The sequence below is a fragment of the Triturus cristatus genome, chromosome 7 (assembly GCF_964204655.1).
Source record: "Triturus cristatus chromosome 7, aTriCri1.1, whole genome shotgun sequence".
Classification (NCBI taxonomy): Eukaryota; Metazoa; Chordata; class Amphibia; order Caudata; family Salamandridae; genus Triturus; species Triturus cristatus.
In genome coordinates this window covers 529,469,174-529,494,995 of record NC_140590.1, presented here as the reverse complement: position 1 = coordinate 529,494,995, position 25,822 = coordinate 529,469,174, and the positions used below count along the sequence as shown (strand labels likewise).

Sequence of the window (25,822 nt, the reverse complement as noted above, 5' to 3'; positions counted from 1 at the left end):
TTGTGGTGTTTGAAGAACTTCTTGAGTGCTTGAGGGGCGAATTGTGTTCAAGAATTGATGTCAGTGGTTATGTCATCCTGCTGTTAGGTAGGATGTCATCAGTGTTGTCATGTGTGATTTCTAATGCATCACAAACTGGAGGAATGAGTTAATGTTTGCTCTATGAACAATAACTGGTGAATTTCAAAGCTTTTATCCGTTTAATGGAATTGTGTTTTTTTTCAGTGAAACCTTCTCTTACAAGGTTACTGGAGCCCTCACCACTTATTTTGAGCTGGCCATGTAAACACTAATGGTACATGGCAGAGAGTAACTGCATACAGCTGCCCACATCAAGTTCACTATGAACATACCTGCATGTATAAGGGAAATCTAATATATTTTATAAATACCACAGCAAACACCAAAGTGTTAAAGTAGAATAAATATAATTTAAAGTTTGAAACATTTACAGTACAAAAAGTCTATGTAGTGAGGGATTTGTTAAATCCTACATTCTGCAGTGTCTTCCGCCACAAACATTTGAAGTAGAAAAAGTCGCAAACCTCAGCTGATGGACACATGACTTATGACAGCGTTGTTTGTATCTCTCTTCTTAGCATCTCCGATGATTCAAGAATTCTTTTACCCACTGATTATCATAGTCTCTTTACAGAATGGATCTTCTTGACACAGCTTATTGTCCGACAGTCCAAACATCTTCGGCTGGAAAACCATTGTCCTAGCATCTACATTGTATCTACAAATCACATTCCGGACACCAAACTCCCCGCACAAACATACACTACATGTTGTAGAGCTTCAGCTGCTCCTCCACATCCACTTCCGACATCGGGCCAAAGGTTTCCTCCTTCTCCTTCATGAGCTCGAAGATGGCGGCCAGCTGCTCCCGCTGCACCCTGTCAAGAGAACAGGAAGGGTAGAAATAGCGCTCTAGTCATATCCCTGAGACACTTCGGAGGACAATCATAGGGGGCGACAGAAGGAGATTGGATTCATGAGATGCATGTGCCCTGTGCCATCAGTGGCAGAGAAGGCAAAGAGAGAGATAACATTCTGCATGTGCACAGAGCGAGGGGGCAAGGACACAGAAGAGAGAGGGTGGAGACAACCATGTGTACAGAAGAAAGAGAAGAGAAATAGAGAAGGGGGCAATATTCAGGTGGGTGAAAAGACATAGAGAGGGAAACTTGGAAATAAGAGTGAGGAGAGGAAGTCAGAGAGGAGTCCAGCTACTTAGAAAACAAGAGAAAAGAAAGAGTGAGGGAAAGACATTATCCTTGACCACTAGGATCTCAAAACTACAGGTGACTCCACCACACCATATCTCAGCTAACTAAATACTTAGGCAGCTGGCAAACACTACAACGAATCAATTGTATAACAAGTATTTCTAATTAACAATACAGACCCCATTAAACTCTCTGGAGAGGTTATTCCGTAGCATACGTGGTTGGTAAGCACGTCATATAAAAGTCCACAACAAACTCAATTCCTTTAGCAAAGTGACTGAAGACATCAATACTACTTAGGGTAGTTAATTTACGTGAGGTGTCAGGTTGTCAGATCTTTCCTATAGACCAGATGATCTAATTATCTAGTGCACAGGGTGCTAGTGGCAGTGAATTCATGAGGGATGGAGTATGGACAGACATACTGATAAAACCTTCAAAATCCTCTTTGTGTCTATGAGTTCACAGAGAAACCCCCACCTCGTCGGTGGTCTCCCAGTTCTGGAAAGAAAGTTGAAGGGAGGGAAGGCCTTGGCCTGCCCTGGAGTTAGAGATTCAGTCACTACAGAGAGCTGCTTTTGTGGTGACTCACCCCCCGAAACAGACTCAGCTGCAGGCAAGGAGCGACCCCAATAATGATGCATGTCAGCTTGTGTGGGTGAATGGTCAGCCTCCTTTTATTAGTATATTGTAAAAAATCAATATCCTTAACACCATGGTCTGTGTAAGAAGCCAGCTCTGTACTGCTTCACGACAAATTCTTGAGTTCTGAAAGCGACACAGTCTTATTATCTAAATAACATTACTGGTGATGTCGTAATTGCCCTTTGTAAATCTACCTCTCTTTCCCGCTTGGACTGAATTGTTTTTGTAGAGACCTGGGAATGACGGAGAACCTTGTGCTGGAGGGGGTTGCAGGGTGGCGTGACCTAGGCCTGTCGCACAATGAGACATTCTGTGACTTTTTTTTAATTCCTTTTTCGTGGGTGTGGAGTGAGTTGTGATAATTTAATGCTCCTCCATATGCCTGGACACGGTTTACACGTTGTTTCATTGCTTGGATTTGTGGAGAAAGGGAAGAGGTGTTTTGTGGTGTTTCCGTGTTTAGTGTTTCCCAGCTCTTTGAGGATGCTTCTTCATTGGGTGTGGACTCGATGCCATGGGCGTGCTCCAGCCCCATGCTGTTCACTTCCTGCAGCGTCAGCATAAGTGTCTCAATAGGACGGCTGAGCTGACAGGACCCGTAGCTTCAGCTGACAGTGTGTTACATACGTTTTTGTTCATGTACACACAGGCCTTTCTCAACACAACACAGGCACAGCTAGCTATTAATGAAGGCTGTCTAAAAGCACACATGTGACGTTTGAATTTGCATAAAAACGATGGACGATTGAAATGCCTTAAAAAGCCCAACGGACATACTAGGATACCCGCGCAGAGACTGTGAGAATGCAGGGTTATCAGAGTGAGCAGAGCACAAGACTAGTTATGCACGTGCATTACTGAAGATGCTATGGAGAGCACTAGAGTATAAATGGAAGGTGCAGGGCTCAAGGTCATACGAAGGTCAGTTACCCTCAGATACAAAAAAAAAGGAAATCATTACAGGGCAGGAGGAAGTAGCAGGGTGTTAACATGTAAAACACTTCATACTAGATTGTCTCTTGGGAATAATAACAGGCATTCATATTCATATTACCTATATTCATATACCTAAAGAAGGTAATAGCGAAGACAGTCGACCCAGACCAGTCATGTGGGCTACCGGGTCGGCAAATCGCGGACAGTCTGGCCCCGGTCTGGGACACGATCGAGTACATGAAGGGCCGCAAGGTTCCAACGGCCTTGGTCAGCCTGGATCAGGAAAAGGCGTTTGACCGCGTTTCCCATGAGTTCATGGACCGGACACTCAGAGCACTGGGGCTGGGAGACTTCTTCTGTGACATGGTGACCACAATGTATAGAGATATCTCTAGCACGGCGTCAGTGAATGGCTGGAAAACTGACCCCATTACCGTCCTGTCAGGTGTCAGGCAAGGCTGTCCGCTCTTCCCTCTTCTGTTTATCTGCGTGATTGAGCTACTCGCCAAACGCATCAGACAGAACAGGAACATAAGAGGAGCGACAGCCCCAGGAAGCAACGGAAAGGGTGAAGTGCTCCTTCTACATGGATGACGTCTCAGTCTTCTGCGCGGACAGACCATCTATGAGAGAGCTTGAGAGGACTTGTATCGAGTTTGGAAAGGCGTCAGGAGTGAAGATCAACAGTGCCAAGTCGGAAACCCTACTCTTCAGACACCGGACACCCATCTGAGACCCACTGCCGTCCCCCATCAAGCAGGACTTCCTGAAGATCCTTGGAGTCTGGTTCGGCGGAGAAGGTGCAGCAAAGAAGACATGGGAAGAAAGACTGGCAAAGACGAGGCAGAAACTGGGACTCTGGAGCCTCCGGAATCTGACGATCGTAGGGAAGTCTTTGGCCCTGCGGAACAAGACCCTGTCAGTGCTCCAGTACGTCGCTCAAGTATGGCCTTTGCAGTCCCATACGACCCTTGTACCTGTACACGGAGGGCCCTGGAAGGCTCAGGCAATGAAGAAGACAACAACAGCTGAGGGCTCAAAGGGGTCCCGCTGCCCTTACCTGGGGGGGCCCCAGAGGCGCCACTAACCTGTTTTGTCCTTTGTTTCCCCATGCCTAGGAACGCACTGATGTTGAGTGCTGTGGTAAGAATGGGGCCCATTAGTGGTTTAAGTGAAACAGCCAAGTCTTAAGTTTTTTCCTAAAAGCCAGTTTATTTTGCAGCGCTCTTTAATCAAGAGGGAGCTTGTTCCTCAGTTCAGGAACCAGGTGTGCAAAGGATCTTTCTCCCCATCTTGATCTTTTGATTCTGGTAGTACGGAGGAGGTGTAGATGGGAGGACCTTAGTGGTCTGGTGGGGGCATGAGCAGATATCAGATTTGTGAGTTTTTCTGCCCCTTCATTATTTACTGCCCTGTGCAAAATGCATTGGGCTTTGAACTTGACTCTCGCTGCAATTGGCAGTCAATGGAGCTGTTTAAGGGATTCTCTTACAGATGCGTGGCTAGGGCGTTTGAGGAAGAGCCTGTCTGCCGCATTCTGCACAGTCTGAAGTCTCTTTATCACATACTTTGGTGAGCCTAGGTAAAGAGAGTTACCATAGTCCAGGCATGAGACTATAAGGGACTGCAGGACGGTTTTCCTTAGCTGCTCTGGGATAAGCTCCAGAATCTTCCTGAGCATTCTTAAGAGCCCGAAGCAGATACCTGACAGCTTTTTTGCCTGTTGGTTCATGGCAAGGGTGCTATCCAACCAGATACCTAAACGTTTTACAACAGGTTTAGGATCAGGTGGGTTTCCCATGCAGGCTGGCCAATTATTTAGTGACCTGGGAATGGCCATGTTACCTAATATCATTAGTTCTGTCTTCTCTCTGTTCAGTTTTAGGCAACAGTTCGACATCCAGTGAGACAATTTGCTCAGGCAGGGAGACAGTTGTTGGTTTCCTTGGTTGGGGCCATTGGACAGAGAGACAATGACCTGGGTATCCACAGCATATGATACACCCAAAATGCCAACCTCCTGCATGATAGTAGCAAGCTGTCTTACGTATATATTGAATAGCGTGGTGCTGAGGGAAGAGCCCTGTGGCACTCCGTATTTAATTGGCAAGCAGTCAGAGAAACAGTCCTTTTCCATCACTTGGAAGGATCGATCTTCCACAAAAGAGATAAGCCAGTCCAATGCTTTGTCCCGGATACCTATTTCCCTTAATCTGACTTTTAGTATGCCATGATTGACGGTATCAAAAGCCGCCCTGAGATCGAGCAAAATAATGGCGGCAGACCCTTCATAATCTAGTAGGGATTTGAGTTCCTCGGTAACTGTCAGGAGAGCTCCTTCAGTGCTATGTTGGGCCCGGAAGTCCATCGCCGTAGGGTGGAGTAGATTGTTCTCCAGGTAATTGACCAATGTATGATTGACATGTTTCTCCAGGAGTTTACCGAGGAGAGGAAGCAGCGAGATGGGTCACAGATTGCCAAGTAGGTCAGGATCCAGATGGGGTATTTTCAGAATTGGTCTAATTCCGGCATGCTTCCAATGTTTTGGGACCAAGCATGACTCGAGTGACTTGTAAGAATCATCATTAGTGAGGGAAGTATAACCTCAATCACCTTGAGAAGGGCATGCAGGGGTGCTGGGTCTAACGGGGATCCAGATTTAGTGGACTTAATCAACTTGAGGATAGCCTCTTTCTCGAGTTTAGGGAATCATGATAGACTTCGGGCTGTAGCCAGTTCACTGGCCTTATTTGACCCCTCATGTGTTCGTTCAGTGGTGTTCTGAAAGGGACTGTAAATGTCTGTCATTTTCTTGTGAAAGAAAGATGCTGTTTTGTTGCATCTTTCTTTAATGGCCTCATGAGATCCATTAATTCCTTGAGGGGTGGTCAGAGTTTTGACTACGCTGAAGAGTTCTTTTGGGGAGTTAAGTGCCTGGGTGATTTTATCCTCATAAAATTTAGCTTGTGCCCATTTTAATTTGTTATGATAGGTTCTGATAGAGGTTTTGTATTTAACTTTTAGGACTGGGTCGTACTCCTTTCTCCAATCCCTTTCTAGTGTAGTACATTGCTTCTTCAATGTCAGCAGATGGCTATTGTACCATGGGATTTTCTTAGTCTGAAATTTTGATTTGAGGCATTTATTTCAGTGGAGCACATGCCACATGCCTCTAGTGACTGACCAATCCAGTTTTCCCATTGCTGGTAGTTGTCCTCTATGCTGCCAGCGAGATTGGGCATTGTGTTCTTCAGGGCACTTGACCAAATTTCCGAATCGAACTTCGACCACCTCCTAGTAGGATTGGTCTCGGCCTTGACCTTAATCTGTTTAGCAGGTTTCGGTAGTCTGAACAAGATAATGCAGTGGTCGGACCAGGGGACTGGGGTTATGTCATATACCGTGACCTGGGGGTCATTGGAAAATATAAGGTCCAATGTATGCCCTTTGCCATGGGTAGGTGTCGAGGCCAGTTGAGTTAGTTGAAGGGCCTTCAGATCATCCTGTAGCCTTTTGGTGGAAGGGGCATCAGGTGCTCCAAAGTGAAGGTTAAGGTCACCTAATATTGTTATGTGGTTTTCCTCTATAGATAGGCTAGCTAAAGTATCTGGTAATGCCTCTAAGAATGTGGAGCAGGGGCCCGGCGGTCTACAGACCAGCACACCTGAATATGTATAGGAGGGGGAGGGTGTGATATGGAACTGAACACTTTCACATTCCAGGAGAAAGAGTGGGGTCATAGAGCATTTAAAAGCAGCTTTTAAAATAATAGTGATTCCGGCCGCCAATTTTTTTCCCCGATCTAGTCTGTGAATTTGGTAGCCTGGAGGGAGTGCCAAATTAATGTCTGGCCCAGAGCTATCCTTCAGCCATGTTTTAGTGACAAACAGTACATCGAGGGTGTCCTCCTCTAACATATTCCTGATATCAGAGGGGAGAAGAGAAGATGGATGAAGACAGGTGTAGTTATTTACTGTATGTATTTGACTTTTGTGACCTTTTTCCTTCATAGGTAAAAGGTCAATGGGATAGTTTCTGCACTTGTTATCAAGTTTGTTACCAATGACTTACGATTAAAATAGGGCTTTGTGAAAGGTGACAATTGCCGTATCTGAACCAGAAACGAGGCCCTAACAAGGGTTTAGGGAAAGAAAAAAAAACACACATTCATATTACAAATTTAAACTATTTTGACCTCAGAATGATGAAATACAGAGTCAACCCACTATAACTCAAACCTTCGAAGAGCAGATTACGCAATAGGATCTGCATTAGTCCTATTAGCTTCTTTAGTTTCTAATTAGCTGGAGATGTTAGAGTTTTCTGTGCAACCCCACTACTAAAATGCTAATACTTTTGTAGGAAATAAAATAGGAATATGATTTGACAGCTTAAGCACGGGTTCTTAACATGGTCTGTGCATAAAAGGCACAGCAGCCAGAACACCATTATTCTGCAACCATACAATATGATGATAATAATAATTATTATTATTAACAGACATTCATTAAGAGCATGGCTACCCGAGTCGGACTTCCCAGCGCTAGCCATCCCTATTGGAGTCAGAGCCAAATTAAGAATACAGAGAAGTTTTCAGATGCTTTCCAAAGCTCGACAAGTTATCAGTGAGTTTAAGACTAATGGGCAAGGAGTTCCATAGTTTGGGAGCCAGGAAGAAAAAAGAGCAGCCATCACCTCAGGCTCCCTTAATTCTTGGAACAGTAAGAAGACCTAGCTTAATTGATCTGAGTTCTCTATTGGCCTGGTAAGGGTTGATGAGGTGGTGAAGAATCTGTGGGCCTACTTTATGTTAAGCAAGATGAGTAATGCATAATGCCTTAAATTGAATTATTTTGTCTATTGGGGCGCCAGTGCAGCGTGGCAAGCACAGGACGGGCTGACTAAGACCTGGGAACACCTAACAACATTCAGGCAGCTGCATTATGGATGGTCTGCAGCTTGTTCGTCATGGAAAGTAGGCTTCCTAGAAACAGAGAATTACCAAAATCAAGGAGAAATAGTATAAGTCTCTGAACCACTGTTCTTCTTGCATCCATGGGAAGCCATGTTATAGTTTTCCTCAGGGCTCTAAGAAGGCCGAAGCAACTTGCTGTGACCTTTTTTGATTGTAGGGTCATGGTAAGGTTGCAGTACAAAATAACGCACAAACTTTTCACTTCTGTTTTGGGGGGTGGACGATCTCCTAGGGACAAAGGGCCAGGTGAATTGGTCCAGTAGAGAAGGATTGTTACCGACTACCAAGACCTCCGCTTTGTCCCCGTTTAGCTTTAGGCATCTCGCCACCAATCCATTTGGTAACTTGCTCTAAACAGATATTTAGTTTTTGAGAAATCGAGTCGACTTTGGGAGAAAAGGAGACAATAATCTGGGTATCGTCTACATAGGATACCATAGTAAAACCTAAAGAACATATAATGTCAGATAATGAGTGAAGATAAAGATTTAAAATTGTGGGGCTAAGGAAGGAGCCCTGAGGACATTTTAACTGGTGCATCTTGGAGCGAAATGGCCCTTCGCTGACTTGAAAGCTCCTGTTGGTTAAAAACGACAATAGCCATTTTAACGCACTGCCTGTGACTCCAGCTTTTTCCATTCTGTGAAGGAGAGTGGAATGGGAGACTGTGTCAAAGGCGGAGCTTGAATTAGGAGGAAAAAGAACAGCTAAACCACCCTGATCCTAGACTTGTTTTAGATCCTTTGTGGACATCATTAAAGCCGTTTCCTTGCTGCAGCCGCAACGAAAACCTGTTTTCATAAAATGCAGATTGTTGTTATCTTACAGGAACTCAGAAATATGTCAATTGATGACCTTCTCTAGGTCCTACTAACACCTGTGAGCAGTGAGATGGGTCTACAGTTTTCAATCTGCTCTGGATCTAATGCTGTTTTGTTAATAGAGGGTGTATGATAGCGTGGTTCCAAGCATCCAGGACCATGCCGCAGTCCAGGGAAGAATTGTAAATATCTGCAAATGGTGTTAGAATGGCATGTCCTCCTTTTAGGAGGATGTCTAGGGGAGTCGGGTTCAATGGGGAAACTGATTTGACAAGACCTGCAAGGTCCAGGATATCCTTTTTCCTTAATGCATTAAACATGGCAAGCTCAGCATTGGATTTATTGACAATAGACTCTTCATGAGTCCTGTTGTTAAATTCAGCTGATCCAAAGTGTCCTAAATAAGGCCGACTTTCCCTAGGGAGGGATTTGCCGATGTCTCACTGCGAGCTTCTGAGGGGATTGCTCATGAAGTATCAGGTTTTATAAAAGAGTTAACATTAGTATAGATTTCCTTAGATGAATTTGCTGACCGGCTAATTCTGCTTGCGAAGTTATTCATCCTGGCTGTCCAGATAGAGTGGTGATATGATTTCAGCGTTTGTCTGTAAGCCTATTTACAAGTGTCACTGTAGTTAGCTTTCCGCTTCCTCTCTTATCTTTTACACGCTGTCTTTAAATCGCTCAACTCTGCGTAGAACCACTGAGCTTTTTCACGAGAGTTTGACTTCTTACTTGCTTTTAATGGAACAAGTGTATACAAGGTGGTGTTGATCCAATCATTAAACACTGAGTATGAAGTGGAGGCATCTCCAACTAGCTCTAGAGATGAGTTATGAAAGTTAATTTCCCAACCAATCAGGTCCAGTTTGGACCACTGCTGGGAGATCCTTGTTTCCTGTTTTCTATGGATTTTTGCTCCTATTTTGGGGATGCCATAAGGAATTTAAAAATGGTCTTTCCAGCAGACTGAAGAGGGGCCTCCATTATCATAGTTGAAATATTTGAAAACATCAGGTCCAATATATGTCCTTTATTATGAGTGGGGGACACAATCAGCTGGGCAAGCTGATAAGTCCAAAAGTAAGTTTGTGGCAGGTTTACAACCTCTATCATGAATGTGTAGATTTAAATGACCTAATAACGTGAAATTTGTTGTTTGAAGACTGTAGGAATATAGGATATCTGGTATGGCAAACTTTGAGGCTGGCCCAGGAGGGTACTAAACAAGAAGCCCTGAAAAAGTGTAGATTTGTGAGAATTTGGTCGAAAATGAAAGACTTTCACATCCTGGAATTTGGGCAGGGGAGCACCAACAATCCAACTCTTTTTTATATATGATTGCAAGCCCTCCCCCAAACTTATCGCCCTGTCATTCCTGGTGATTGTGTAGCCAAGGGAAATACTACTGCTATGTCTGAGTTGCAATCTTCTTTAAGCCATGTTTGCATCAAAAAGATGGCTTTAGGCTGTTTATCTACCAAGAGAATATATCATTCTGTTTTATGTTTTGGGAAAGACATACAGTTAATTAGAAACATTTGCCATTGATTTAATTTCCTATGTACATTGCTTACCTCGACCCTACTCTACGAGTCAGTTGGTTTCAAGGTAAAATAACATGTAGGGTACTTACTAGAGGAATGTGAAGGATCTAAAGAATGATGACAGGAATGCTTGACCATGCTGTTGAGATCTTTCATTGTCTCAGAAGAGTAACTAATCCTATCTGACGTCAAAGCGCAGGGCTCCTTGCACCTTGACCCTGCCAGACAAGTACGGCAGCGTGCCCCCTGCACGCGTCTGCGCTCCCAGCCTCATTAAGTATTGGTGCCTGCCGTGAGAACTAGACCACCGACCATAAATGGCGACCGTTTAGGTCACAAGTAAATGACTGGCTCTGAACATGGCCACAAGTCAGAAGTGTTCAACTAAACCCCAGACAAGAGGTGGTGTTGTTATCGAATAAACAAGCCCCCCTATCAGCAATCACACAGAGTACTATTTCAAATATTTCCATCCTGCACTGTTATCTTGTGCAAATATTGCAAGGATGTATGGAAAAATTTGCAAATTGCAGGTAAGCACAAACGATAGCAGTAGCACACTGATTACAACTTTTAAAAATAAATTTCCGCCATAAGAAATCCTCAACACTACATAAAAGATTAAAAAGACTGGCTGAACTCACATAGGGTCTGGCCTGGTCTGTCCACGCACCAGGCCTCATTGAGTTGTAATTATAGTTTTTGTACACAAGAACCAAATTAGAAAAAAATCTATAAGCTGAACACCATGGTTTATGTAAGAAATAATACCAACTGTTGTTCACCTCCTCTTTGATGATGTTTATTTGAGAAAGTTCTTATTTTTTGTCTATATCTATGTATAACACTTTTATAGTACCCACACAGTGTAAGACTGTTTCACAGTGCTGTGGATATGTCATGGAAGTATTCAGGTGTTTATACAATGGAAGCGCATTGGATGTGGTATCGAGAAGTCATACAGGCCTTTTGTCGATTCACCTGGCGGCATAGGCAATGGAGAATTGGTGGTCTTAACTTTTTATTTCATGCATTCCTTTTGAAGGTAGAGCAAAGGCAATATGAGTTCCAGAGTTTGGAGAACTGTTTTTCCAAGGGAAATTCCTGTTCTGATTTTTATTCATTTTTTTTATTGAAGTACGTATACGAAAATATGTATTACAAGACATTTTAAGAGCCTAAAAGAACACGGAAATTCCAGTGTAGAAATATTTCCAAATTGTGGATAAACACAATAGTAACAATTAAGCGAAACAAATCATCACTTTTTAGAAAATTGGAGTACAACATAATAAATAAAAACAGTATAGGAAGGATACTTGTCGGAAAGTGGCTTATTGGTGGGGCAAATGTAGGTCTGCCACTGGCAATAAGGCCACTAACACATGGTAGGACTCAGCATAGGTCTTAGAAAATTATTCCTATGCTCAACCCTTGGTAACGTGGCTGCGAGCAGACAGGTTTCACTTCAAAGACCGGTATGTAAAGCATTCAAAAACACCATTTGAGTAAATAATTAAGACACATCACATAATAAAAATCCAACACCAATTTATAAAAATAGGAAAGATTTTTATCTTTAAAATGACACCCACACAACAAAAATCCAATGTAGGGAACCAGAGATATAAATTTTCAAAGTTTTAGATTTCAAAAGGATTTTGCTGCTGGTTTGGCTTGCGGTACTAGTAACTGTTGGAGGTACGGAGCTGACATTCCCGAAAGTGGGGCGGCTGTCTGCGGCGCGACTCGGGGAGTACTGGCCTCAATACCACTGGATGTGCATGCTTGGCTGTGGAGATCGAGGAGCTAAGTGGACTCTGATTGGCGACTACCCGTCCGTGCCCGTGACTTCTGGAGGCGCTGCGATGCTTCTGGCCCTGTGAGGCGGCGGGCTGTGCCCGGTGTGTGGACTAAGAGTGCTACCTCGTTGATCAGTGAAGCGGTGGGCACTTGGTGGGTCTGCTGCTTCTGTGTGCTCTCGCGTCACACGGCGCAACTGAGAATAACTGCCAAGAAAGAACAAGACTCTAAAAAATGGGGAAACCTGATAAACAACAGCCTCGTCTCAACTTTGAATCGCGTAAGGCTGCGCAGGGTGCGCCATCGGATGTGGAGATGGACGCGACGGAGCAGGTCCCCACAGCGTTGGAGAAGACTCTGGAGGCAATTCAGACCAGCTTGCAATCAATAGACGGCAAGATCGAGGCACTCAACAGCCGCATGGACAGTATATCAGCTAAATTGGATAAGCAGGGAGCGAGATTGGGGGCGGCTGAGCAGAGGATCTCGGATGCTGAGGATGGATTACAACAAGTTGCTGCCAAAGCGACAGACATGGAATTTTTTTTGCCGCTAATCAAGGACAAGAATGAGTATATTGAAGCGCGCTTGAGGCGTAATAACATACGCATTCTAGGCCTGCCAGAATCAACAAATGTGGGCCGGTTGGATGTGTACATTGAAACTCTCCTGCGGGACGTATGTGGGCCGGAAACCCCCCTCTCGAATATGCTGGTGGTCGAGCGAGCGCACAGATCTTTGGCGGCGCGCCCACCTCCGGGTGCCCCACCTCGACCCATTATAGCACGCCTTCTCAACTATCGGGACAGGGATGCGGTGTTACGTGTGGCACGCCAGAAGGGAAAGCTACTCCACCAAGGAAATGAACTCTCGTTCTACCCGGACTTTACAGCTTCAGTCCAGGCGGCGAGAAAAGAGTTCCAAGGTGTAAAAAAAAGTGCTGATTCAGGAGCAAGTGCCATATGCTATGCTGTATCCTGCGCAACAATGGATTGGCGAGGATAGCGCAACAAAGATGTTTAATAATCCGAAACTAGCTATGGAGTATGCACGGACTCTGCGGTGCAAAAAACAGACACCTGGACCCACTTATGATGTAGAATAGTACCTATGTATCGGATGTCCTGTTTGGTTTCTATTTTTCCCTGCTCTCCTGGCTCATGAAACTGTGGAGGTATAGTTGAGGACAGGTCTTCTAAGGGGCAATTGGGCTCATGCCGATGGCCCACAATTTATCACATGATGAAGACAATGACGATGTAGATGTTAGAGGTTGTGAGATCTTTCTGCATTGTGTGGTTGCGGGTGTGATATGGTCCTCGATGGGGATACATAGGAAGGCGCTGCGCTGCCACGCACTGTGGTACATTATGCGATGCTGGGCGGTTGGGTGTTCCTTGGGCCCAATATGTTGTCGCTGGGTGTGGATCGACGAGGAACCCTGGGTACTCGGATAATGTTATGGTCCATATGGACGCTGAAGGTCGCGGGGGAGTGCGCCAGCAGTGGTAGACTGTTGGCGGCCCTCTCCCTTTCAATAGGGGAGAGAGATGCGTGCCACTACGACTCCCCCCATGGGAATACCCCAACTCAATCTTGCGGTGCGTAGTTCTTTGTTTGTTTGGACAGTTATAGCATGGATTGTCTTTGGCGTATTGGGGTTGCCAAAGTGGGCGGGGGGTGGGGGAGGGCTCTGGCCTTTTGTTGTGGTTGTTGTTATGTTACATGTGATGGAAGTGGACACAGATCTTTTCAGGTGGCTGAGGTGTATGTCAGTGTCGATGATAGCAGGCAGATTTGTGCGAGGCAGCAGACACAATGGGTGAGAGTTACAACTGTGTGACATGGAATATTTGCGGACTAAACAATCCGAAAAAAGTTCGGAAGGTGTTAGCGCATCTAGATAGGCATAAAATTCCTATTGCTCTGCTGCAGGAAACGCATTTGTCCACGCAGAGTGAGTCTAATGTTGCACGTAGATGGGCGGGGTACCGCTTGGCATCTTCGTTTTCCACGTACGGCGGGGGGGTACTAATACTGATAAAGAAGGGGAGTATACTATTCTCCCCATGCGGTCGCAGACTGACTGCGACGGGAGATGGGTATTAGTGCATGGCAAGCTAGGAAATACACTGATTACACTTATTAATATGTATGGACCAGTGGTAGACGACCCACAACCTTATGTACAGCTGCTGGATGTGCTCCGGACGTGGCCGGATGCGGCGACGCTATGGGGGGGTGATTTTAATACTCACCTCGACCCGGTCCTTGATAGGTCTAATCCACAAGGGGGCATACAGTGAAAGTGGCACTGTGTGCGGAATGCTATGGCGGAAATGGGCTTCATAGATGTATGGAGGTTACGAAACACTGCTGAGAGAGTGGGTACGCATGTGACGCCGTCGCATCAAAGTTGGTCCAGGCTAGACTACTGGCTACTGAATGAAGGTGCTAACTGCTGGGCTATAAATGTGCATAACTTACCACGCACGCTCTCAGATCACAACCCAATACTGCTTAAAATCCTCATACCAACTAACATGCACTTTCCTATTACCTGGAGATTTAGAGCTGAGGCATTACTAGATCCGATATATGACGACACCATAAGGCAGGCAATCATACAATATTTCGCACAGAATGTGGGGTCAGTGGACAGTTCCGCAATCCTGTGGGAGGCATTCAAGGTCACAATTCGGGGAGTCTGTATGAGCACCCCTTCAAGGATTTTGAGGGACCTCAGATGCCAGTTGTCGAAGATCGAAGCGCAGTTGGGTGAACTTGAGGAGCAATATATTGCGGACCCGACGACCACTCCACTTGACAGGATTCATGCTCTGCTGAAAGAACACGATGATTTAGCGAGCACCGAGATACGTTATTTATCAAAGCGACAGGTGGCCAGGGCTTATGGTGAGGCTGGGCGCCCAGGTAGGAGGTTTGCTGAGACTATTCGGCTCGAGCTAACTACCAGTATATTCACAAGATAGTAGACGAGAATGGGGGAGAACAATATCAACCCCAGGACATAGTGGAACAATTCAAAACTTTTTATGGTGAACTATATGCTTCTAGGGGCGTATGTGATAACGCAGCTCTGGCCGAATATCTGGAGGGAGTTGCGTGTGTTTGGCTTGCAGATGGGCACCGCGCATACCTCGGACGACCTATAGAGGAGTCAGATATTAAAGAAGCCATTAAATCCCTACCTAATAACAAGACCCCTGGCCCAGATGGACTCACCTCGGAATTCTATAAACAATATATGGACATTGTCGTCCCATACCTCTTAGAGGTATATGCGGAGGCGCATGAATCCGTGACGCTACCGCCCTCACTTCGACAGGCGCTTATTATCACACTTTTAAAAAAGATAAAGACCCGGCTGCGTACGAATCGTATCGACCCTTGTCATTAATAAACCTAGATGCCAAAGTTCTTGCGAAAATATTAGCTGTTAGACTACAACCGTTGCTCCCTGACATGGTGCTTCCGGATCAGGCTGGTTTTGTTCCGGGGCGCTCTACTTCCAATAACCTAAGCACGATATTTGCCATGTATCACATCCTTAACCCTCATCTCCAGGCTGCTGCGGTCATGCTTGACGCCGCTAAGGCCTTCGATTCCATCGAATGGGGGTATATGTTTCACGTATTGAGGAGAATGGGCCTTCCAAATGTTTTCTTGCGCTGGCTGCAAATCCTCTATACGGACACCTCGGCGAGGGTGAGAGTTGGTGGCCTTACCTTGGACCCTCTCCGTATAGATCGGGGCACCAGACAGGGGTGCCCATTGTCGCCTCTCCTGTTTGCTCTGGTGCTCGAACCGCTGGCCTGTATAATACGTCAGCCTCACAGACAGACTGCGCTTAATTTTAATCAACGCCCGGTCGGGATATCTATGTACGCGGACGATATGGTCCTCTTTATACGAGAACCACAGACCCACCTATCGCAGGTGCTGCGTGAGTACATTAGGTTTGGTCTGTTTTCTGGACTCAGGATCAATTGGGGAAAGTCAGTGATTATTCCATTAACATTAAATACGCGTCCCCCCCCTTAGAATATCCTTTAATCTGGACAACTGAACCAGTCAAATATTTAGGTGTCTGGGTACATCGGGACACTCAGGTGGTTCTCAAGGAGAACTACGGCAGAGTGCTGCATCGACTGGAGGAGCAGGTTGAGGGGTGGGTGCATCTCCCTCTGTCTCTGGCAGATAGGGTTGCGATACTCACAATGGTAGTGCTGCCTCGATTTTTGTACTTGTTCTGCAATATTCCCATTCCTTTAACCAGGCACTTTTTTGCAATGGTCAGGACTCAACTTTTAAAATTAGTGTGGGGTGGGAAGCAGGTGAGAATCAGCTGGGCCATGTTGACGCTCCTGTATGCCAAGGGGGGGTTTGGGGCACCCGATTTATACATTTATTATTTATGTGCTCAGGCTCAATACGCCTATTATTGGTTTCGACCACATGACTTTACCCCTCACTTGGCGTAGAGGACGGAGATGCGTATCCCATACCACTGTCGGGAATACTTACTCATGCAAAAAGAGGTACACCCCAACAAGAAATTAACTCAATAGATGCGACGGTGGGGGCATGGCAGGCAATTGGCAGGATGTCAGGAAAGCTCCCTCTATACGCGCCGGCATTGCCGCTTGCAGGGCATGCGGTGTTATCTGTTATGCAGGAGACTGGTCCTATTAGGGCGCTGAAAGAAGTAGGAATAACGCATATGCGCGATGTATATTCCGAGGGCAAGTGAGTGATAGACACTGGAATGGAATTCATTAGCAATCCCACGCCGTTATTCACATACACTACACACCGCCTAAAGCGCACTTTGAAAAGTCACTATTCGGAGTTTCCGTCCGAACCGCCGACGCTTCTCTCCCTGCAGCTGCTGCTAGTGGTTCCCTCCAGGAAAAACTAATTACAAAATTACATAAATCAATACAGGGATAGGCGCTGAGGGGGGTGGATAGTAGCCTAGAGCGTTGGAACTCCGCGCTAGAGATCCCTTTGACAGCGAAAGACTGGGAACAAATATGCACCCTTACAGGGACATTATCGCCCAATGGTAATCTGCGTATCATACATCTGAAATTTATACACCAGGTATACTATACTCCTCTTAAATTGTACAAAATGGGTCTCCGAGACTCAGCGCAGTGTCGGAGATGTGGGCACAATGATGCGGACTTCTGCCATCTTGCGTGGGACTGCATAGCAGTGTACACATACTGGAAGGAGATTCTCAGTCATATACGTAAGATGATGGGAGTTATGATACAGTGTACGCCGACGGCGTGCTTGCTTTGTCATGTACCACAGTTAAAGGGGGTGCTGGGTAGATTTACACGTGTTGCTCTTTTGTTAGCCAAAAGGCGAGTTGCTATGACCTGGGATGGTCGCCTCAGCCCTCGGATACCAGATTGGATTAAAGATTTAATATATTGTAGGGAGACTCTTGCAATTTACACAGAGGAATTACCTACTGCATCTAGGCCTAATGATATTTGGGAGCCACTTCGGCAATATTTGCAAGCTACTACTATTACTGATGATACTGAATCTTAAAATGCTTACGGTTGCTTGCTCTGTTCATGGGGTCTGTTATGTCTGGTTGCATGACAATGTTTAGACTGTGGGTGGAGAATTGGATATGTACTGTCAAAATGTCTGCACTGGGCATGCATCTGTCACCTGGGATTGTTTCATTTTCTCTTGAATTACGCGCCCTGCGTGGCGTAAATGTGTACTGCTTTCATTGACTTCTTTTGAAATTTAATAAAAAGATTTTTTTTTAAAAATTAAAAAAGTAATCAGGTGAGTGTGGCAGTATATCACATTTTCATACACAAGTAGTGCTTGGCTTCGTGTCACCAAGCCACTAAGGAGATTAACAATATCACGAAGTGTAACTATATAATCAGCAAGGAGTATCATAGCTCAGGGATCAGAACAACTTGAGTATCGGTGTGACTCAATGATCTATAGAGTAATGCCATTAGCCTGGTGAAGTGAACACTAGTGAGAGTATTCCGTGGGGAGGATTAGTTTATCAGGTCTTCTGTGGTTCATGGCGGTCTGTGTGAATTAAAGTAGAGATCAAGAGTGTCCCACATGTGCCTGATAGGGGGTTTCCACGGTGAATTCTGGAGAGCTATGTTGTCAGCCCCCCTTAAGTTGGTGACCCAGTTTAACCAGCATTTAAAGGATGCTTTGCGCATGTCTTTCCAATTGTTGAGTATGATCTTAACCGCTGCTGTTAGAAGTATGTCCAGAAGCGCCCTATCCATTTCATTCAATAACTCTGCTCTGAGGTAACCGAATACCAATGTCAATAGATCTCTACTAGGGGGTTTAAATTAAACCGTGATAAGTCCGAGGTAAAGCCCCTGAACATTCACTGCACACGGGAAATACTGTGTGACTCCGGCCTTACATGGCAGCTGGGTTACATCAAATATCTGGGGATTGAATTTGGCAGCACTATATTAGAGACGCTCCATCATAACGAAGCTAGAACCCTAGAGAAAATCAAATCTCTTCTTGATGCATGGTCCCCAAGATTCATAACATGGTGGGGTAGGATTGAGGCCATCAAGATGATGATCTCTCCTCTAGTGAACTATTTAATAACTATGCTCCCCTCACTCTATCAGAGGACTTCCACTATAAATTGAACATCCTGCTCTCAAAATTTCTATGAAAAGAGAAAAAAGCAAGAATCAGTATGAAAAAACTCAGACTAAACAAATCCTTGGGAGGGGTCAACCTAGCTGATTTTAAACTATACCAGACGGCATGCCTAGCAAAACAAGGCCCATACTAGCTTGTCCCACCAGAAGGATACACCCCAGTATGGCTGAACATTGAAAAATCGCTTCTTAAGAATCTTGCCCCAGCAGCCCTTCTAACCGCAAACCTCAACAAAGTTACCTGTTCAAAGCCCATATTCAGAAACACAAAGTCTGCCCTGCTGAAGGTGGATAAACTGTTAGACACTAGCATCAGACGGTCTAATCTTGAATCCTTTTGGGATAATCGTAAAATTCTATATAAAGGGAATACTCTACATAACGAAACCTGGATTAACAGGGGTGTCTATTTTCCCCAGCAACTCTTCAACGGAGCCTACCCACTAACTTTCAAGGAAATACAGGCTTAATACAACCTAGATCCAATCAAATTTGACAACTTCCTGAAAATAAAGTCTGCATTAACTAAAGCGAAACTATCAACCCTACCCCCTTCCCTCCCACAATATATGTCAAAATTACACAGTTTAGGCCACCAGGTCTCCTGGATTTATAGGTTAATACGCCCACAGCAGTCTGCCCTCAATAAGAAGCTCACATCCTTCTGGGAGTCATACTCCTCCTTCCGGATTTCGGAGACGGACTGGTCCGAAACTTGGAACTCAGTCATGAGAAATAAGATCAGCCCAGCACTCTCCCAGACGAAGTTCTGGTTACTACATAAGGCCTACTGGACACCAGCCCGACTACACTCACACAAAATCTGTGAAGATCCCGTCTGCTGAAATTGTAATGATAAAATAGGTGACCTGGAACACTTACTAATTCTGTGCGAATGCGTGGTACCCTTTTGGGATAAGGTCTTTGAGTTCATATCTAAATTTTCAAAATATAGCACTTAGAAGATTATAGCACCATATTGTGATACCTGCTCATGATAGACCGGGCAAAGTCAAAGTTTCAGGCCGGGCGCAATGGAGCCCTAAGCGGCTACAGCTCCCGGCAGGTCATGATCTCAGTTTCTACCTTCACACTTAGAAACTTTTCTGGAGCTTTTCTTCCTGAGGGTCCTCAAAGCTCCCAGCCAGTCCGGATTTGGTGAGGGTTTGCCAGCTTGACTTGTGATGAGGTCCCGGTCAACTTCCCTGGAGCGAACTTAGAAAATAGCGGTTGCTCCCAGTCACCTTTTCTAGAGCGGACTTAGAAACTTTTCTGGAGCTTTTTCTCGTGGGGTTTCTCGATGCTCCTCATGTAGCCGGATCCAGTGAGGGTTCGCCGGCTTCCGATTTTCTCTAGTCCCGGTCAATCTCTGGAAGTTGATGCAATGGAGCTTTTAGCGGGGCGAACCTGAATGGCTTTGCCGGCTCGCTGTTGAAGGCAGGCGGTCTGGCTGACCAGGTTGAGTCGGTCCCTCCATGGAGCTTTTTTTCTAAGTTGCTCCAAAGTTCTCCAAACTTGTTGAACTTCTTCCTGAAGTTCCTCATGGGGTCCCAAAGTGTCTCAAACTTACTCCAAGGGTCTGGAAGCTCCAAGATGGTCCTTGAAAGTTGAGGACGTCAGTTCCCACAATCCACTGGTACAAAACCTTTACAAATCCACTGATGGGTCTCCAAAGTGTAGATTTAGTTGGTGATGTTCCAGTTGAGCTCTTTTAACCTGTAGCTTTCAGGGAGGCCACTCTTTAGTTCTTTTTCAGCAAAATAATCCACAGGGCTGTAGTTTCAGATGGTGCATTTTTCAGAAGTCAGGCCTTAGAAATCTTTGACAGCAAAACTTCTCAGCAGGGCACTTCTTGCTTCAGTAAGTTTCACGCAGCAGATCTGGAGGGCTCTGCCCCTCTCAGATACTTATTCCAAGTTCGCTGGGTCATGCAGGAGGTCACTTCTGATCAATGGGAGCAAGGTAACTCCTCAAAGTTATGTCCACATCCTATAAAAGGTGGTATTATTTTGTCCCAGAGTGCATCAAATCTTCCAAATCCATAATGGCTGATTTTCCAGCAAGGAGGTAAGAGCTGGCTAAACACACCCCTAGGATGGTTAATTTACTTAGACTCTCCCCCTACCATCTGCACATACCTTCCCTAATCCTGGGTCTGGTGGGGGTCAAAAGTGTAAAGTGGAAACTGACACTGTGGCCATTCCTCTGCCTTTGAAGCCGATGGTTTACGACACCTCCCCTTGGCCTGGCATTCCTATGGAACAGCACACTGCCCTCCCAGCAGAGCTGGTTAACCACAGGGGCTCTTTATCACCTCTTCAAGGCAGCCTGGCTAATCCACTTAACTTTGACCAATCAGGGCAGACCACTGGAAGGCTGAATTTGGACTTACAAACAAGAAAGTCTTATAGCTTCTTGTATGTACACTTTAGGAGAAATTCAACATGATATTGTTGGATTTATTAAGACCATTCTGGGAAGTCTTTGAATGGCATGTCTAGTGCTCTCCTATCAATAGTTATTAACCAATAACTTCCTTCCATGTTAACCTATGTAACAAGGGATTTGCAATGGGAAAAATGACTTGGGCCATTTTTCCAGCACCAGGACTTACAAAAACATATTTTATAAGTACTTGCCTTATATCTACAGGAATCCCACCCCATGTGCAACTAGGGGAGACTTTAGGGGTTCTGAATCTGTAGAAAGATTGCAGATTTTCCCTTCACTGTGCTCCTAGCATCAAAGTCGAAGTTGAGTAGCACTGTACCACAATGTGGGGAATAAAATGTGAAATTTCACTTTACCAAGGCATATAAAAACTAATTTAATAAGGGCGTACCTTATAAATACCTGACCACCCCAGCCCTGGGATACCTAGGGGAGACCCTGGGGGTCCCTAATATGTCAAACATTGTAGGTTATCCATTTTTAAGTGCCCCTACCACCAAAGTCGAGTTTGGGTACAATTTACTTTTTAAAAGCAGTCCTGGCACCCAGGGCATGGTTAGGCAGAGCCCAGAGTCAGTTACCACCAGCATCAGTCAGCAAAAAGTTGGGGAGTGCCCAGGGCACAGGATGACTTTGCAATAGTACTTAATACAAGTTTAAGAAAAATAGTGTAATATATCATGAATGTTACTGGCTTTCACAATCAACAGCACCTGGGAGTTGGACTTTGTGGTCCAACTCTAATTCAGAGCTGTGGAAGCACTGTCTTTCTGCGCTATGATATCCATTTTGGGTGCATGGTCTCATCATATGAAGCATTCGAAATTGTGTTGGGAGACCAGTGAATTCAAGGAGTACAGAAAACTCAACACACTGTTTCTTTAAACTGAGATGTACTCCATCATGAGATTGTTGATATTTTACCAGTAATTTATTGATACAAGAAACATAAGAATTAATGGAATTTGTTAGTCATTTTGGTATGATAAAATGTAGGTAATTTCCCAAGGAAATTGATCATTGGTTGGGCAACTTCCATCTTTGCTAAACAAAAAAGAAAAAAGGACCCCCTTTCTCAAAGTGATATTTCAAACGGAATGGTGCACCAGGAAAGTATTCAGATTCAAATGGTATTCCAAACGGTGTATCTCTAAATAGTAAATTTTATTTCATATTTCTCCTTAAACGATCATAGTATAATTTCATGACATAAATACACCGGTCGTTCAGCCAACGCTCTCGTTGAAAAAAGAAATTCTTGAACTTCTTCAGGGCTCTTGAATATCACTCAAAGTCGATAGTAAAATTTGGGCTCCCATACACTTCCAAATTTTTTCAAAACAGCTCCAATCCTCATGTGCTCATAAAATAATATTCCTGCAAGTGATCCATATTCGATTGGGGAAACGTGTACCCAATATTTTGAATGCCCAGAAAGGGGAATGTACTCCCTTGCAATAAGCCTGAAATATTCACATCACCCTCCATTGGATTTTTTCAAAGTGACATTTGACAAAATACCATTTTATGGGTTGGTTTCTTCCAAATGGTAACAGTCATTTATCTTGAAAATGCTGATTAAATCATCTAGTGTTGTAAATTGAAACTACGATGTGATTAAGCATTTACTAAAGACATGAATTCTCCTGCCTTACACATGCCTCTTTCGTTATGTTGACTGAAGTTTGGACTCCATTTTGTATTGTCATGTCTTCACGTGCTCAACACGAGGAGAGTCCTATTTTTGTGTTAGTTGCTCTTGTAATCTGCCTAGTAACAGTCTATAAATAGTTCCATTGTCCGCCTGGCGCATGCCCAGACTTGACCACATCTGTTATCAGTTAGTCCTTGCTTGACCATGTTTTCGCGGGCTCAAGGAGTATGTCAGCTCTGCCCACATATTGATCTTGTATCGAAAATGTCCATAAAAGGTAACATTCTTCGCCTCATGTTGTATCCTCCCACTTATGGACCCCTCTGTTGTGTATAAAAGGGGACCGTGTACGCAAGTTCTTTGTGCTACTCTATGCAATACTGAAGGGTATTGTATGGATTGTAGGACCACCCTTAAGGGTTAATAAACTCTGTCTTTGTACTTTGCAGTTTCTGTGCCAACTTCCTTATAGATTCCATTACAGGAGAGCGAACCCTTGTGTCCTGCGGGCCTAGCTGGGGCCTGTATTCATCAATTGGCGCCCGTCACGTGGGGCTCATCGGCGACTCGGATGCTCGAAGGATTGGTCGCGACGAAGGTGAGGAATTTGGCCGGGGATGTGATCACTGCCAGAGGCATTTAAGTCCTGGCATCCCGAGGTTTTTCTTCCTTCCCTTCCGACCTGACCATCTGGGTGGCGCCGGTCCTCGACTGAGACCTCTTCTGTCGGTCCTGCCGTGACAGCCGTTTGGGCGAATTTTGGAGCTTGGCAGTTGGAATCTGGACTCTTGATTGGTAAGAACCGTTGTACGGTACTTGCTCCGAGTTTTCGAAGCCTGGTTTGGCTATTTGAGTTTGATTTGTGATGACCGGTCATATCTTGTATTGATTATTGTGAGAATATATGCGTTGCAACACATATAGGCAGGTAATGTGGAGATATTTCTCCGGAACTGTGTAACTTTGAACGGCACAACGTTTAAGTGCCATTTTTTTGATAATACTGCATATTCTGCATTATTTTTGAGCATGCCTGCTTTTAGCGCACTCCGTAAGTGGTGCTGCTGCTTTGGAAACCGGTTAAACCTCGAGGAATCTGCTCCAGCTCCCCCAGAGGGGACTCCTAATAGGGATATGTATGTGAAGCATGGTCTTTCCTCCATAATGTACAGCACAGTATGGAGGAAATATACCAGAAAGGATCCTGAGTTACGGTGGCCGTTGTATGGGTCGTTTGATATGCGTAAGATTGAGTATGTGGAACAGTGTATGTGTAAACGGCGTGCTCGTCAAGACATGTTTGAATGTGTGCGATTATGGGTGAAGGAAGTGCGTGAGCGAGAGAAACGTGAGAAAGCGCTGTTTGATAAAGAGCAACGAAAGAATGATCATGTGAGAGCGCAGGAAGCATAGCGTCGGGAGGAAAGAGAACAGACGGAGAGGCAAGAGAAAGAACGCAGGTTACAAGTCTCGGGTCAATATGCTGTTCGTCAGCCACTTTATCCTGTCCTTAATAATCATGACGATGATTTTTATTTATTAGATCGTTCTCCGCCTCCTTATGTCGGCGCGTCTGCCCCGAGGCCACAAGATTCTGGATCGGGTTTGGGTAAGGTAGACACGCGGTCCATGTTATCGGCTGAGCGAATGGGTGAGCTTCGGCAGGTTTCCTATCGTGCATGTAAGGGCAAGTTATCCCTTGCTGAGTTGTTGGATTCTTGGGAGTCGTGGCAGGATAGAGAAAGGTTGTATTTCTTGGGGCACTTTTCTGATGAAGTGATTGGTGCCTTTCGGAAATACTCCAGTGTCTTTGAACCTGACGATGTGGTATTAGATGCTAAAGCATTGCGTAATGGTGTTTTCTCTCCCTCTAAGGCGCCTGAGGCGGTTCGGCGACTGTTTGCGTTGCGGGATGCGGCGAAAGACCTTAAAGAGAAAGCACGCCAACAACTCGAGGAGGAGAAGCGGTCGGATTCGCGTACCGGAGACGGCCATTCATCCACCTCTCAATCAGATAAGAGCGATCTAGTGCATGCTAAACCAATGCGAGAGGCGGCGCCTTTGTATGTTCCTCCTAAAGGAACGGGGACTAGCTCGGATATTACCTCCGCCGATGCTAAGGGATATTTTGTGTATAATTGGGTTTATACTCCCTGGCACAGGGCTGACGTCATGGTATTAAAGAATGCGTTGCCTGATCCCCGCAAGAATCCAGCGGCCTTTTACGAAGAAGTCGAGGGGGCCTTGAATTCTTGTATTATGACCTTAGCAGATATAGATTTGTTCTTTGGGCTTATTCTACCACCAGATATGTGGCGATCTGTGCGGAAGGTGGATGATGCTGCCGCTTTTAAGGCTCGATGGTCTGAGCTTGAGGATGAGGATAGGGAGAGAAAGCCCGCGCAGAAACCACCTCAGATTATCTTAGATCTCCCTGCTGCTATTCTGACTAAGTTGAAGACAATTATTCCCCCTAAAAAGATTGACTGGAATATGCTAGCCTCGTGCAAGCAGAAAGTCGATGAATCAGTTGCAGATTTCTTTACGCGCTTTGAGGAGACGTTTCATGATTTTAGTGGTCAGTCACTTACGGATGACACGGGTCGACACCTTTTTGCTGATAAATATGTGGCGAATTTATTACCGGCGATCGCAGCCCGCCTAAAAGCGAGTGAAAGTTCTTGGTCCACTGCGACCCCGACAGCCCTCCTGACTATAGCTCAGTACTATGAGCGCCAGGAGCAAGAAGCGAAGGGGCAGGAGGAGAAGAAATCGAAGGATTTAAAAACAAAGGTGATGTTAGCACAAGTATATGGTCCGCCCCGACGGGGTGTAAATAGAGTTAGGGGAGGATTTTATGGTCCTCCCTCGGGCCGATCTGATCTGAACAGGAATCAATGTGCGTATTGTAAGCAATCGGGACACTGGGCCAGAGATTGCCCAGCGTTGCATGCTTCGCGTCAGGGACACAATCAGGGTGGCCCGAGGGGTAGAGGGGGTTTCTCGAATTTTAGAGGGAATTCTAATGATCACACTCGTTTTGAC

The 25,822-nt window shown here is 45.2% G+C and overlaps 1 protein-coding gene across 1 annotated transcript in view; it reads right to left on the bottom strand.

Annotated features, from left to right (window-relative positions):
• Positions 1 to 413: 413 nt before the first annotated feature.
• Positions 414 to 25,822, bottom strand: part of MXRA7 (matrix remodeling associated 7) — a 278,558-nt gene continuing 253,149 nt past the window's right edge. Inside the window, exon 4 of the mRNA XM_085616906.1 lies at positions 414 to 899. Within this exon, the coding sequence (XP_085473032.1) occupies positions 785 to 899 (115 nt within the window). The 3' untranslated portion in view covers positions 414 to 784. The remainder of the gene's footprint in view (positions 900 to 25,822) is intronic.